Source organism: Natrix helvetica (assembly GCF_964273705.1).
Source record: "Natrix helvetica genome assembly, chromosome: 3".
Taxonomy (NCBI): Eukaryota; Metazoa; Chordata; class Lepidosauria; order Squamata; family Natricidae; genus Natrix; species Natrix helvetica.
The window spans coordinates 100985625-100999234 of NC_138549.1; the positions used below are offsets into that span (position 1 = coordinate 100985625).

At 38.5% G+C, this 13610-nt stretch overlaps 2 protein-coding genes across 2 annotated transcripts in view; one reads left to right on the forward strand and one right to left on the reverse strand.

Annotated features, from left to right (window-relative positions):
• The window catches only part of CTH (cystathionine gamma-lyase), a 414207-nt gene that overhangs the window by 52919 nt on the left and 347678 nt on the right, over window positions 1–13610 (reverse strand). The gene's annotated exons all lie outside the window — the stretch shown is intronic.
• ANKRD13C (ankyrin repeat domain 13C) overlaps window positions 1–13610 on the forward strand; it is a 31457-nt gene that overhangs the window by 12901 nt on the left and 4946 nt on the right. The window contains exons 5-12 of the mRNA XM_081946893.1: window positions 1128–1173; window positions 3194–3260; window positions 4359–4503; window positions 4841–4972; window positions 5368–5529; window positions 7127–7206; window positions 8989–9087; window positions 10624–10724. Of these exons, the coding sequence (XP_081803019.1) occupies window positions 1128–1173; window positions 3194–3260; window positions 4359–4503; window positions 4841–4972; window positions 5368–5529; window positions 7127–7206; window positions 8989–9087; window positions 10624–10724 (832 nt within the window). The remainder of the gene's footprint in view (window positions 1–1127; window positions 1174–3193; window positions 3261–4358; window positions 4504–4840; window positions 4973–5367; window positions 5530–7126; window positions 7207–8988; window positions 9088–10623; window positions 10725–13610) is intronic.

A 13610-nucleotide genomic window follows, 5' to 3' on the forward strand; every position in this document is an offset into this window, starting at 1 on the left:
GGTAGACCTCAACTATGAAAGACAAAATGTAAAAAAAAAACCCAAACAATCACATTGGCTGATTTGGAAAGAATTTATTTGCAAATTATGGTGGAAAATAAGTATTTGGTCAATATCAAAAGTTCCTCTCAATACTTTGTTATATATCCTTTGTTGGCAATGACAGAGGTCAAACATTTCCTGTAAGTCTTCACAAGGTTGGCACACACTGTTGCTGGTATGTTGGCCCATTCCTCCATGCAGATCTCCTCTAGAGCAGTGATGTTTTGGGGCTGTTCCTGGGCAACACAGACTTTCAACTCCCTCTAAAGGTTTTCTATGGGGTTGAGATCTGGAGACTGGCTAGGCCACTCCAGGACCTTGAAATGCTTCTTACGAAGCCACTCCTTCGTTGCCCGGGTGGTATGTTTGGGATCATTGTTATGTTGAAAGACCCAGCCACGTTTCATCTTCAATGCCCTTGCTGATGGAAGGAGGTTTGCACTCAAAATCTCACGATACATGACCCCATTCATTCTGTCCTGTACACGGATCAGTCATCCTGGTCCCTTTGCAGAGAAACAGCCCCAAAGCATGATATTGCCACCCCCATGCTTCACAGTAGGTATGGTGTTCTTTGGATGCAACTCAGCATTCTCTCTCCTCCAAACACAACAAGTTGTGTTTCTACCAAACAGTTCTATTTTGGTTTCATCTGACCATATGACATTCTCCCAATCCTCTTCTGGATCATCCAAATGCTCTTTAGCAAACTTCAGATGGGCCCGGACATGGACTGACTTAAGCAGGGGGACACGTCTGGCACTGCAGGATCTGAGTCCCTGGCGACGTAGTGTGTTACTGATGGTAGCCTTTGTTACGTTGGTCCCAGCTCTCTGCATGTCATTCACTAGGTCCCCCCGTGTGGTCCTGGGATTTTTGCTCACCGTTCTTGGGATCATTTTGACCCCACAGGGTGAGATCTTGCGTGGAGCCCCAGATCAAGGGAGATTATCAGTGGTCTTGTATGTCTTCCATAAGTAAATTAATTACATTTTGGGGTGTGTGTGTGTGTGGGGGGGGTGTATTGTAAGTTATATCTATATATCTTACAGCATATTAAATTCTAATCAACAGTATTTCTCCAGCTAGGTGACTTTTATCTTGAACTTCACTGGGATTTTCAAAGTTGGGGTAAGTTTTTCTAAAATGCATATATAGAGTAATTGATAACATATCATCAAATTGTTTATGATTCCTAGCAACTATATGTATAGACTATGGAGATTTAAAAACTTAATAGTATTTCTCCAGAAAATAGTTTTTGCTTAGGAAGGTGCAAATCCATAAAATATATTTTAATGTAACTTTATATGAGCATTTCATCACATTTCTATGAACCATGGTGGCAAAGTTGTTAGAGTGTAGTTTTGTAATTCTGACTGGCTCAAGGTTGACTCAGTCTTCCATCCTTCTGAGGTTAGTAAAATGAGGACTCAAATTGTTGGGAGCAATATGCTGACTCTGTGAACAGCTTAGAGAATGCTATTAAACACTATGGAACGGTTTTAGCGCTATTGCTGTGCTTGTGAGGCATGTTAGATATAGAAAATCCAAACTCCATTATTTGTACAATAATGTTTAGAAAGTTCTTTTACTTAATATTTTAACTATATATATAAAATACGTTTTAAAGACTATAGTACAGGGGTGTCAGATTCGTTTCGTCATGGCGGCATTATGTGAGGTATCGGGACTTTTTTTCCCTTTGCTAAACCAGGCATGGGCCAACACATGGCACATCCATCCCGTGGGCCACGAGTTTGACATCTCTGCTATAGTGAATTATAAAACTGGCATAGCATTACACTAATGAACGAAAGCAGCACAAGTGTGATTCCTTGGTGAGGAGCTGCTGTTCTGCCATCATGTGCACCGAATCTAATGGAGAAAAGAGCCTTGATCCGTGGAATTGTACAGAGGAAAGCTTCCACCAAACCTCAGATCCCAACTATGCATAGTCGTGGTGAAACTTTCATGTATTTCTTCATGATATGAAATCACCCTTCAGACCAGGTATCCTAACCCTGGCAACTTTAAGATATGTGGACTTCAACTCCTTCTGCTAGCTGGGAAATACTGGGAGTTGAAGTCCACTCATCTTAAAGTTACCAAGGTTGGGAGACACTACTGTAAACACTGGTGCTTTATGGAGGGATTCCAGACTGAGCAGGTGCTTAGGGTCTTTGAGGATTAACTATTCGATGTTTGTTTTGATGTTTAATTTCACGTTGCTCTTTCTCCTAAGCATAAGTCTAATAAGCTATAGTTGGGATATATTTCTCCCTTGATCTGACTTAAAAAAGAATTATAATTTGTATCATCATCTGTTCCTTGATGATATTATTCTGTGTCTTGAGCCCTCAGTCATAATAGATTGGGAGCGGCCCCTCAGCATGTCTGCTTCACCCCTCTCTCTGGTGTTTTGAGTTTCTCGGGCCCTCGCGTACAGTTTCCAATTTCAATTCCCCTTCCCATTTTCCATATAAATTGCGGTTACATCTGTATCCTAACCATATTTTAATCCCAACTCCTAGCTGTGGTTTAAAAGCTATGTGTTAAAAGCTCCATTCATATTAATGGAGCAAGAGAGCCTGCTTAAGGATGCTGACAAGAGAGTAATTTTTTGAGTAATCGGGAGAAAACCCAGCAGTCTGAAATATATTCCTAATGTAATTAGTCAATGATTCTGCATTGACCCAATGTTGTAAGAGAATTTGTTCACTGAAAGAAAGAATTATAATTATAATGTTACTTTTAATGCATAACATTACTTTGAGAGTTCAGAGAGTGTTTTGCAAAGTGATTAAATGCATTTTTGAGACCACAACTCAAAAGCATCCAGAGCAGATCTGCAAAGCAGCTGCATTGAAATTTGAAAGACTGCAGTGCTTTGATCCTTTAAAAAACAAATGGTTCATGCAGTTCTCCTTTTAGTATTTTATTGTTTCTTGCAAACACAAACTAAAAAGGGTTTTGTTGCTTTGTTATGCAGCATATTTGATAAGTCTTAAAAACGTAACTGTATATCAGTTTGAATTCCAAGAATTTTGGTTGGCATGGGACCTGTAATAAAATATGTTGGCATTATTGTATATGAATTGATACATTATAATGACATTCAGTAAAAGTATCTCATTTTTGTCAAATTCAGTGCCTTTACTTTCCCGAATCTTGCCTTCTGATGCATGTAAAATATACAAACAAGGTATAAATATCAGGTAAGAATATTCAACCTGCATTACACTACAATAATTTATCATTTTTGCTTTAGAATGTTAATAGATATGATATATTACATATTGTAATATATTTTTCCATATAATTTATTGTAATTAAGAGAAGCAAATATTAACATTTTTGATGGGGAAATAGATCATACTTAACAAGTTCACCAAGATTTTGATTAAAATTACCTCCATAATTTCTGTAACGTTCTGAAAATATTGATAAATAGAAATGGTCAAGAATATCCTCAAGAGCCCATGATTTGGATTAACTTTATCTGATGATACACCAATGACAGAGACTGGGAACACAATAATGTATAGGAAAAACTACACTACGCCAGTGGCCATGAAACTGTACGTACGTATTTCAAAACAGTACGTATTCCTATAGCAGAAAATGATCAGAGAAAAAAATAATACACTAATCTAAAAACACTAATCTAAAATCAAGGAGGAAGCCATCCCTCCACCGGACTGGCAAGGCAAAAGACTACAGGTAGTCTTTGAGTTACAATCATAGTTTCTGTTGCTAAGCAAGGGAAGGTGCTCAGTGGGTTACACTCAACAACCTTTTACTTTGTTAAGCAAATCACTGCAGTTCTTAAGTGAATCACATGGTCATTAAGTGAACCCAGCTTCCCTCGTTGACTTTGTTTGTTGGAAACCGGCTGGGAAAGTTGCACTTGGGGATTGCATGATCCCTGGTTTGCTGCAGCCATTGTAAATACATGCCGGTTGCCAAGCATACATGTTTTTATCATATGACCATGAGGATGTTGCATTAGTTGTGAGTTCGACGACCAGTTGTAAATCGCTTTTTTTCAGCACTGTTGAACAGTCACTAAACAAATAGGTTCTAAGTTGAGGACTACCTATATCAATATATAAAATAACAGCAAACTTCCCTTTCTCTGGTGGTGTTATCTAACTGGATAATAAAATACTCCCCCCCCCCCCAAAAAAAAAACCCTCAGAGAGCATCAAGAATCCAACAATGTATTCTGTTTAACTACAATGTCTGTATAAGCAGCATAAGAGAGTCTCCCTCTCTCTCTCTTTCTCAGTTCTCATTTTGGAATATTTCTGCAGGCTTGACACAACCCTCATAGATTTTACTGACATGAAGTGCCAACGGGGGGACTTGAGCTTCATTTTCAATGGTGATGCTGCACCCTCCGAATCCTTTGTAGTTTTAGACAACGAACAAAAGGTTTACCAGCGAATACATCACGAGGTTGGTTGGAGCAACTTTAATTTGTAGCAAAACTTGAATTCTTTCATAATTCGTTTGAGAATCTATCCATGTTTTGTTAGAATTTTCCCCATTCAACTTATTTTAAATTTTGATTAAGGGTATTATCATTTTTATTGTTGGAGTTTTGCTGGCTAATTATCACTGAGGAGTCCTTGGAGATTGCATCAATATGTAATAATTTACATCCGTAGAAGGCATGGCACATATCTTCTGGCAGTAGGCAATAATTATTAAAAACAAATTCAGTTAGCAAGGAAAAGGCTTATGTTTAAGTGTTTTGCTTCATTTAATAACATTCAATTTTATACTTTGTTAGGAATCAGAGATGGAAACAGAGGAGGAAGTTGATATTTTGATGAGTAGTGATATTTATTCAGCAACATTATCAACCAAATCAATCACCTTCACACGTGCCCAAACAGGATGGCTTTTCCGAGAAGATAAAACAGTAAGCATATTTCTTATTCTAAAATCACCGTCTATTTTACATTACTATGTCAGTAATGGGACACTAAGGCAAAGAAGAATGAAGTCACTTGGTCTATTAGTATGGCTCCTTTGTTTAATCTCAGAAGTGGAAAGGTCTTAGAAGATTAAGAGAGGCTGCCTCCAGTAAGGCAGTCAAGAGAACTTGAGAAGAAATTAGACCAGGATGGGCAGCCTTTTCATGGCTGCAATAAAAACAGTTTCATGAGGCAGCTCTTCAAGAAAGAAACAAAACAATTTGCAACTCTTATGTAGCCCTTGCCCACCCTGGATATAGATAGTGAATAGGAAAGCAATATATATATATACTCTGTGTATGCTTTTGTCCTTAGGTTATTTCATTATTTTTTTCCCCAGGAAAGAGTGGGAAACTTTTTGGCAGACTTCTACCTGGTTAACGGGCTTGTTTTAGAATCAAGGAAAAGACGGGAACATCTCAGTGAGGAGGATATCCTCCGGAATAAGGCTATCATGGAAAGCTTGAGCAAAGGTGGAAATTTGATGGAACAAAACTTTGAGGTATAGTTGAAGATTTCTTAAATTGCATGCTGAGCATAATGCTTTTTAAAGTCAGTTTTGAAATATTATTCTGAATGTTTGGTGGCGGACATAAAATCCACCACAGCAGCCTTAAATACTGGGAAGAATCTCCTTTCATTTGTATATAGATAGTTCTTGTTTAGCAACCATAGTTGGGATCAACGACTCTGTCCTTAAGCAAAGGAAGTGTTAAATGAAACTGCTGTAGTACTTAGGATCTTACTTCAGCTTTCCTTTGCTTTATACCTAAAAAGGTTAGACATGTGACTGTTGGTCATAAATGTACTTTTTCATCACTATCTTAACTGCAGAAGGTCACTAAACTAGGCAGTCACCAAATAAGGACTACCTAGATGAGTTTGCATTCTGACATTTTCTTGTGCTACCATGTTTCTGAAACTTCCTGAGTTTCAGGGATGATCTTTGGGAAGCAAAAGTCTTGAGACTTTCAAGAGGGACTAGACCTAACCCTGTGACTCTTGGGATCTGATGTCAGCTTAGCAGCTGTTCATTTTGTCATTCTCCATATTTGTCACTGAAACTGATAAACTTTCCTTTTGTGTTTTTGTAAAGGAGGGCTTATTTGATATAATTGACATAGAATGGTGACATCCATTTTAGTTGTATAGATTTTTAAATTTTATCCATAGATTTTTTTTTTATGCCTCTCAGACCCTCCTTTAATTTGTTTTGTCGAAATAGCCTGGACCTACCTCAGGTGTGTTGCTTGTTTCCACACCTCTCAAGAGGTAGTGTGACACTTCCTAAGCTACTTAAATATCAACGCTGTAAGTTGTTAGTATTTTATCATTTTCCACCATGTTAGTTCTATACATGTACCTGTTATTATAAATGATATTTTTCAAGGTCAGTTTAAAATTAAAAACTTGGCTTCTTTTCACAGAACAGCTGAATAGTAGGCTTAATGCTAGTAACATAAAATAATAAATGATGTTTCTAAAACCTGAACGACAAACTGTAATAAACCAAAATAGTGAGTTTTCTAGTTGTTAGTCATATTCTGTTGGGAAAGGAATACCAAATCCTATTGAGGAAAATTACTCCTTCACTTAGCATCAGAAATGATTATTGCAAGTTTGGAATGGTTTACCTGCTCCTTTAGTTTCCTCCAGTGATGTGAGGTAGAAAATCTCTTATGAAATAAAAATAGTTGCAAAATTAAAAAGTAATATCACTCCTGTATTTTTTTCTGAGAAAAATGTTTTTCTTTTAGAAGTATATTATTAACATTATAATATAATAAATGACTACAAGAAGTGTCTTTGAATAAAATAACGCTGAGAGTCAAAAGTATGGTCAAGCAATCCTCTTTAAGGATGTCTTGCTCCTCATCTTGGTGTGTGGGCTGTTATTTTATGCAGTATAGTCTACATTTCTACTTTAGGAGGTATGTCACCTTGGTCCACCAGAAATTATTTATTGAGCTTGTGGTGGTGTAACTTTAGACTAGGCCACCATTTCAGACGGACAAGAGTCTCTGGTGGAAAGGTATTATGTCTGTAGTTTAGAAAAGTGGTAGTTATTGAATAAATTCTTGTGTCTTTTCTTTAAAAAGCCCGTCAGGAGACAATCTCTTACCCCACCACCACCCAATACAATTTCATGGGAGGAATACATATCTGCAGAAAATGGGAAGTGAGTATTACTGCAATATGCATATGGTTATTTATTTATTTAGCGTGCAGCATATCATACCTGAACCGGCAATATATATTAACACTTCATCTAGTTTAGTAAAATACAATAAAATATAAATGTTAAAAAGATCTATGTTCAAATACCAATGTTTAGGCTATCTAACCATTGGAGCGCAGCATCGTTTATATTAAAAAAACACACCAGATAATGGACAGTATATGCCCTCAGCTTACAGCCGGTCACGCACGATGTGATCTACTGTTTGATGTAGCACCCCGCAGTCACTCTGAAGGGAGGATACTATGCCTCATTTACACAGAGAGTCCTGGCAGATGCCGTGTGGGGTGTGAATCCTATTCAGGATCGTCCATTGCTGATGTAATAGTTCAAAGCCTGGCATCTTTTTTGTGAAACCATTTATAAGTCTGGGTGTTCAGTGACCCATTTGGCTTTTCGTTGGGAATCAGTGTTAAAGTTGTTGGGCAGATGTTGCGCCAGTGTCAGTAGGGTCTTCTTGGGTTTAAGTCTTCCAGCTGATAAATGAGGAATTTCAACATGCACTGGTAGGAGTGAGTTGTTCGTAATTTTTCTGTATTCACTCACTAGTGCCTCTTCCCTAATGCTGGCAGTGCTTTACATTACTAAGAACAATATGAACACATATTGTTCTAGACTTTGAGTCCTGAGATTAAAAAAGATAACTGATTCTTTCTACATAATACTTGGTTTATACAACTAATTATTTATATCTATTGGTTTTCTTTAAAAGAACAACCAAAGGTTGCTGCTCCCTCAGTATAACTGAAGAAATCAGAAGTCTAACAGATTTAAGCTGCCTTACATATTGCACTTTGCACAAGGCAAATTTAGATTTTAAAATATGATTTCTAGGGAAAAAGTTATGAGACCATTTAAAAAACAACAGATGAAAGTGTCTGAACAGAAACTAGTAACAAGCTTAATGGGTAATGTAAAGTAAAAAATATTGAAATTGCTAATAGCATTTGCAGAACACAAAGAGAAGGGAAATAAATACAAAATGTGTCAGTAGAAAGTTTCAACAGTGGTTTTTGTATATATTTAGTTGTTCTGTTCTGCCCTTTGAAATGATGAATAATTTTGATTTGTATTTAAAAGCAACAAAAAGGATCAGAAGAATGGTTAAAGGAGCACAATTGAAATGTATGAAAAAGGAATTTACAACTATAGATATGATTGTTTTTCTGTATATCATCAATTGATGGTAATACTGAATGTATTGTATCATTTTAAGAGCTTGAAAATCATTATTAAGCTCTAAGTGGAACATAAATATTGAGTACAGTCGTCACAATCTGAGTCATAAAATGAATCTATGGTTACAGTAAATTCTACTCATGATACTAAAAGTCTATCCTAATTTTTAAAACCCTATAAATTGGATTTTTAGAAAACCCCACATTTTTAGATGAGGCACAAATCCACATCTTGGATTATAATCAAGTTGGAGTTAAATTTTTAAGTAGATACTCTATTTTTTTAAAAAAAATTGAATTGCACCCTTTACTTTCTTATGAAAATAAAGAGTTCTGAAAGCATTTAAATACGTCTGTGTATGCATGAGAATGAAAAGCAATGAAAAGAGAAATATATTCCCTCCCCCCTCAAAAGAGCCTTCCAAGCCTCATCAATAATTTCCATTTTCCTTGTTTCCTGCTCAATAAAAATCTCTTTCAGGGTGAGCTGTTTGTGCATTTTATGTATTTGGAAACGTTTTCATTTTGATTGTCTTTTAAACAGAGCACCTCATTTGGGTAGAGAACTTGTCTGCAAAGAAAGCAAGAAAACTTTTAAAGCTACGATAGCCATGAGCCAAGAATTTCCTCTAGGAATTGAATCGTAAGTCTGAATTGCTTTCAGAAAAGATTGTAAAAGGATGTGATACATTAAAGTTATATTACTCACTATATTATGCTTAAATTCCAGAGACTCTAATATATAAAATAAGAAAAAAGTTTTATACAACCAACGAGGTTCCAGTTTGTTCTGTTGCACAAACTGCAACAAAACAATGCATGAGTTCCACATAGTTTCAACTTTGTCTGATTGTGTTTATCCCTTGATGAGTCACAAGAATTCTCTTACAAATTAATCTATTTCTAAAAGCTGTGTAGCACTTAGGGAACTTCTGATGTTGCTTACTGGTTTCCAGAATGTCTAGACCTGTGCAACATGATGTCACTTTGTAGAGTTTTCTTGACTTTTAATTTCTAAAGCAAAGAGTTTGGGCAAAACCCAGGCAATTTGACTTCATTTCCTCCATTGAAACATTAATGTTAGTTGCTTTGCTTTGCCTGCCATTCATTTAGATGGAAATGTCTTATGTCCACTGATGTGCAGACAAGTACTAAAGATAGGAAGCCCATCATACAATGAATCTCCTAAGGTACAGCGAGATCAGATCTTAGCAGCTTTCCTAAATGCTAACAGAGTTGGTGCTGACTTGAAGTCGGTTAAAAGATAGGATAGCAACAGAAAAGGTGTGCCCTTCGGGTTCCTGATGGCAACAATCCTTCAAGTTGGGATTCAAAGGACTCCCCAACCTATTAGAAGAGTAGAAGTCACTGTGAACAGGCAGTCTAGCAGTTATCCAGGTCTTAAGCCATAAGGCTTTAAAGATGACTATCAATTCTGTGAATTGCATTTGTAAGCAACCAATACAATACAGTGGTGTGACAAGGACAAATCAGGAGACAGCCTGATTTCTCAGGCTGCTGCATTCTAAATCATCTGTAAGGTCCAGATGTCACGGACACCCACCTATAGAATGAGCTGCAGTAATCCATTCGTGAGGTTAACAAAGGTGTGAGCAAGGCTTGGAATGGTTGCTATTGGCACACGAAGTAGAATTGTGCAAAAGGCTGTAGTTTCCTCAGCAACACCTGTTCCTTGAGAAGGAGCTCAGTAATAATTATAAAGCAGTTGAAATGAAGTATCTCCTCTGTAGTCCCATGGTCTGCAGGATCCAGAGAAGAGCTGGAGAAGGCCTGAAAACATGTTAGTTTCAGATCCTTTCAACGTCTACGTTATTGGTTTTTTTAAAAAAAAAAACTAGTCCAAATTAAAAAAAATCAAATTCCATATTAGATACCCAAGTTCTATATCCATAGTGCAAAAAGTCATATTAGAGGCTACACCATGCACACGCATTCTGTGATAAGCAAGAACAGCATTCATTATGAATATGTAATTTATATAAATAATTGGTAATTTGTGAATGTATCCATTACTTAACATTTTTAAAATATATATATATCTATTGCTAGTTGTAGTGTGCCCAATAGTGGGGTGAGAATAATACTTTCCCTTCCCAATTGCTTAAATCAGGTGGGTAGTTATGGAAGTTGTTCATAGATGTCATGCATTCTCTTTCAGGTTGTTGAATGTTTTAGAAGTAATTGCACCCTTCAAGCACTTTAACAAACTGCGGGAATTTGTGCAGATGAAACTTCCGCCAGGCTTTCCAGTAAAGTTAGGTGAGCTATAGCTGTCATCTGAAACCAGGGATTAATTTGATTGCCTCTTGGGTTGGGGGTCACCGGCATGATCTGCAATAGTTTCCAATCGGGCATTAGGCAAAATAAAATATGCCGTTGCACAGTGTATTGAACGGAAAATAAATAATAGTCCAGAGCAGGCGTGTCAGACACGTAGCCTATGGGCCAGATGTGGCCCACGATAGGCCCAGAGTTGTCACGGAGACAGCGAGGGACTGGTCCCTCCCTGCCCTGGCCCTGCCCATCCAGTTGGCTGCAATAGCCAGGCTACACCTGCCTGGCCCCCCAAGGCAAACAAAATCCTGATACAGCCTGCGATGCAGTGATGGGATTCAAAAAAATTTACTACCGGTTCTGTGGGCGTGGCAGGGGAAGGATACTATAAAATCTCCATTCTCTCCCCACTCCAGGGGGAGGATACGGTAAAATCTATATTCCCTCCCCACGCCAGGGGAAGGTTATTGCAAAATCCCCATCTCCTCCCGATCAGCTGGGACTCGGGAGGCAGAGAATAGATGGCGGTGGGGCCAGTCAGAGGTGGTATTTACCGGTTCTTCGAACTACTCAAAATTTCTGCTACCAGTACTCCAGAACTGGTCAGCTGCTGAATACCACCTCTGCTGCAATGGGATCGAGTTTTACACTCCTGGTCCAGAGTAAAAGTTTTGCTTGAACAGGAAGGGCCAGCCTAGGCAAAAGAAGGAGCGTGTGGTTGCATTTCACTTATCTTTCGTAAGGAAGATCAGCAGAATTATTGGCAATGTACTGTGGTCTAATCCTTTCCCTCTGCCCTCCCTCTTTGAAGTTAGCAAGGAAGCTTCGCTGAGATTATAAAGAAATACAAACAACTAATGTCACCCTTTGCTGGACATCTATTTAAGCTCCACATTAAAATATGTTTTATACTTCTGCCTCATTTGAATAAAACAGTTGATGATGAATAGTATAAAACACAACAATGAGGAAAGAAAATTGCCACCTGTACTTTAAATTAAACTTCAACAATTAAAGGATCACTGATGTAGTCTAACCAGTGACGTGCGGTGAGGTTTATGGCTGGTGAGGCACTGACGTCATCACAATCTTTTTATTAAAATGCCTTTGTAATACAGGGGGTTTTAATAAAAGGATCCGTGATGTTTTTTCCCGTCCTTACGCGTTTCGAAGGGGTGGCGGGCAAGAGCGTATCGCCGAGGATCATATGCGGTGACCACCAGTGGCCAACAACAACAAAAAAGAGATTTGGGGGGAGCAAGGAGCCGAGGAGTTCCTTGTTGTGTTTTCCACAAGGGAGGACAGTCCCTCCGAGGGGGGGAGGAGAGAGAGAGAGATGATGATGATGATAATGACAATTAAGTATCAAAAACCTTTTGAGTTTGACAATATAATACGTTATCCAAAATTATAAATAATCTTATTTTCAGATGCATTTTTTTGCCATCTGTTATTTTCTTTTTAAAAAATCCGACTTGCTTCCAATTTGTGCCTTCTGGCAAATTGCAGTTTTCTTGGCAAGAGATCTAGCTTGCCATTGCTTTCGTCAGAGGTCTGAGAAAGTTAGTTTCTTTCTTTCTTTTCTCTCCCTTTCCTTCCCCCTGATTTGTTTCCCTCTCTTTTCTCTTTTCTCTCATTCTCTCCCTTCATCTCTTTTATTTCTCTCTCCCTCTTCCCCTTCTCTCTCTAATTTGTTTCCCTCTCTTTTCCCTCTCTCCCATTCTCTCCTTCCAGCTCTCTTTCATTTCTCTCTCACTTTTTCCTCTTTTCTCTTTCATCTCTTTGCGCGTGCAAGCAAAATACCCCAGGATCATGGTGGTGGGGACCGCAGCTCGTGCTGACCTGAGTCTAGCACTGAGGAATCTCCTGCACAGCGTGGCTCTTCTCCACGGCGCAGTGGAAGGAGTTGCTGTCCCCGCCACCGTGATCCTGGGGTATTTTGTTTGCACGTGCAAGAAAGAGATGAAAGAGAAAAGGGGAGAAAGAGAGAGAGATAGAGAGAAATGAAAGAGAGCTGGAAGGAGAGAAGGAAACAAATTAGAGAGAGAAGGAGGAGAGGGAGAGAGAAATGAAAGGGAGATGAAGGGAGAGAATGAGAGAGAGAGAAAAGAGAAGGAAACAAATCAGCGCTAAAAGCCACCCCTGTCCTCCTCCCTTCCTCTCCACAACCTTCCCCCCCCCCGAAAGCTTTTTCCCAAATAATACCAGCAGCCATTTCAGCTCCACCAAAGTAGATACATACACACATGTGTGCGCGCCACACACACACACCAAACAAAAAAATAAAATAAAATAAAAAATGACAGAAATGGAGAAAGGAGTGAGACCTCCAGAAAATAAAAGAAGCAGGAAGCTGGCTCATCCTGTAAAAAGGGAAATCAATGAAGAGATGAAGGTACATCTTTGCGTTCCCCCTTAATTGTTACTGTATCGCAAGCGAGGAGGGAAGAAAAAGGGAAGAGTTGAGTCACAGGAAGAATGAGCGCCCTATACTATGAGACAGGAGAACTGCGTGCCTCACCTACCTCGGGATTTTGTAGGCTTTTAACCCTCGCTTAACTCTGCTCGAGTGATCATAAAACACATAAAAAGTCAGACTAGATGAGGCATGCAGTTCTCCTGCCTCATAGTAGAGGGCGCTTTTTAAGAGGCTTTTTTAAACGCAGTCATTCACAGTGAGGCAGCAGCTAGCTAGCCTCACCTCAGCACTCACCTTTTCCCTTTTATATTTTTTTTCTTTTCATGATGAGAGCAGTGAGGCTGTGCCTCCCCTGCCTCCCCTGACTTCACGTCACTGAGTCTAACTCATTTGACTTTAAATTAAAATTCAACGATTAAAAGATCACTGACAGTCTAACTAATTTGACTTTT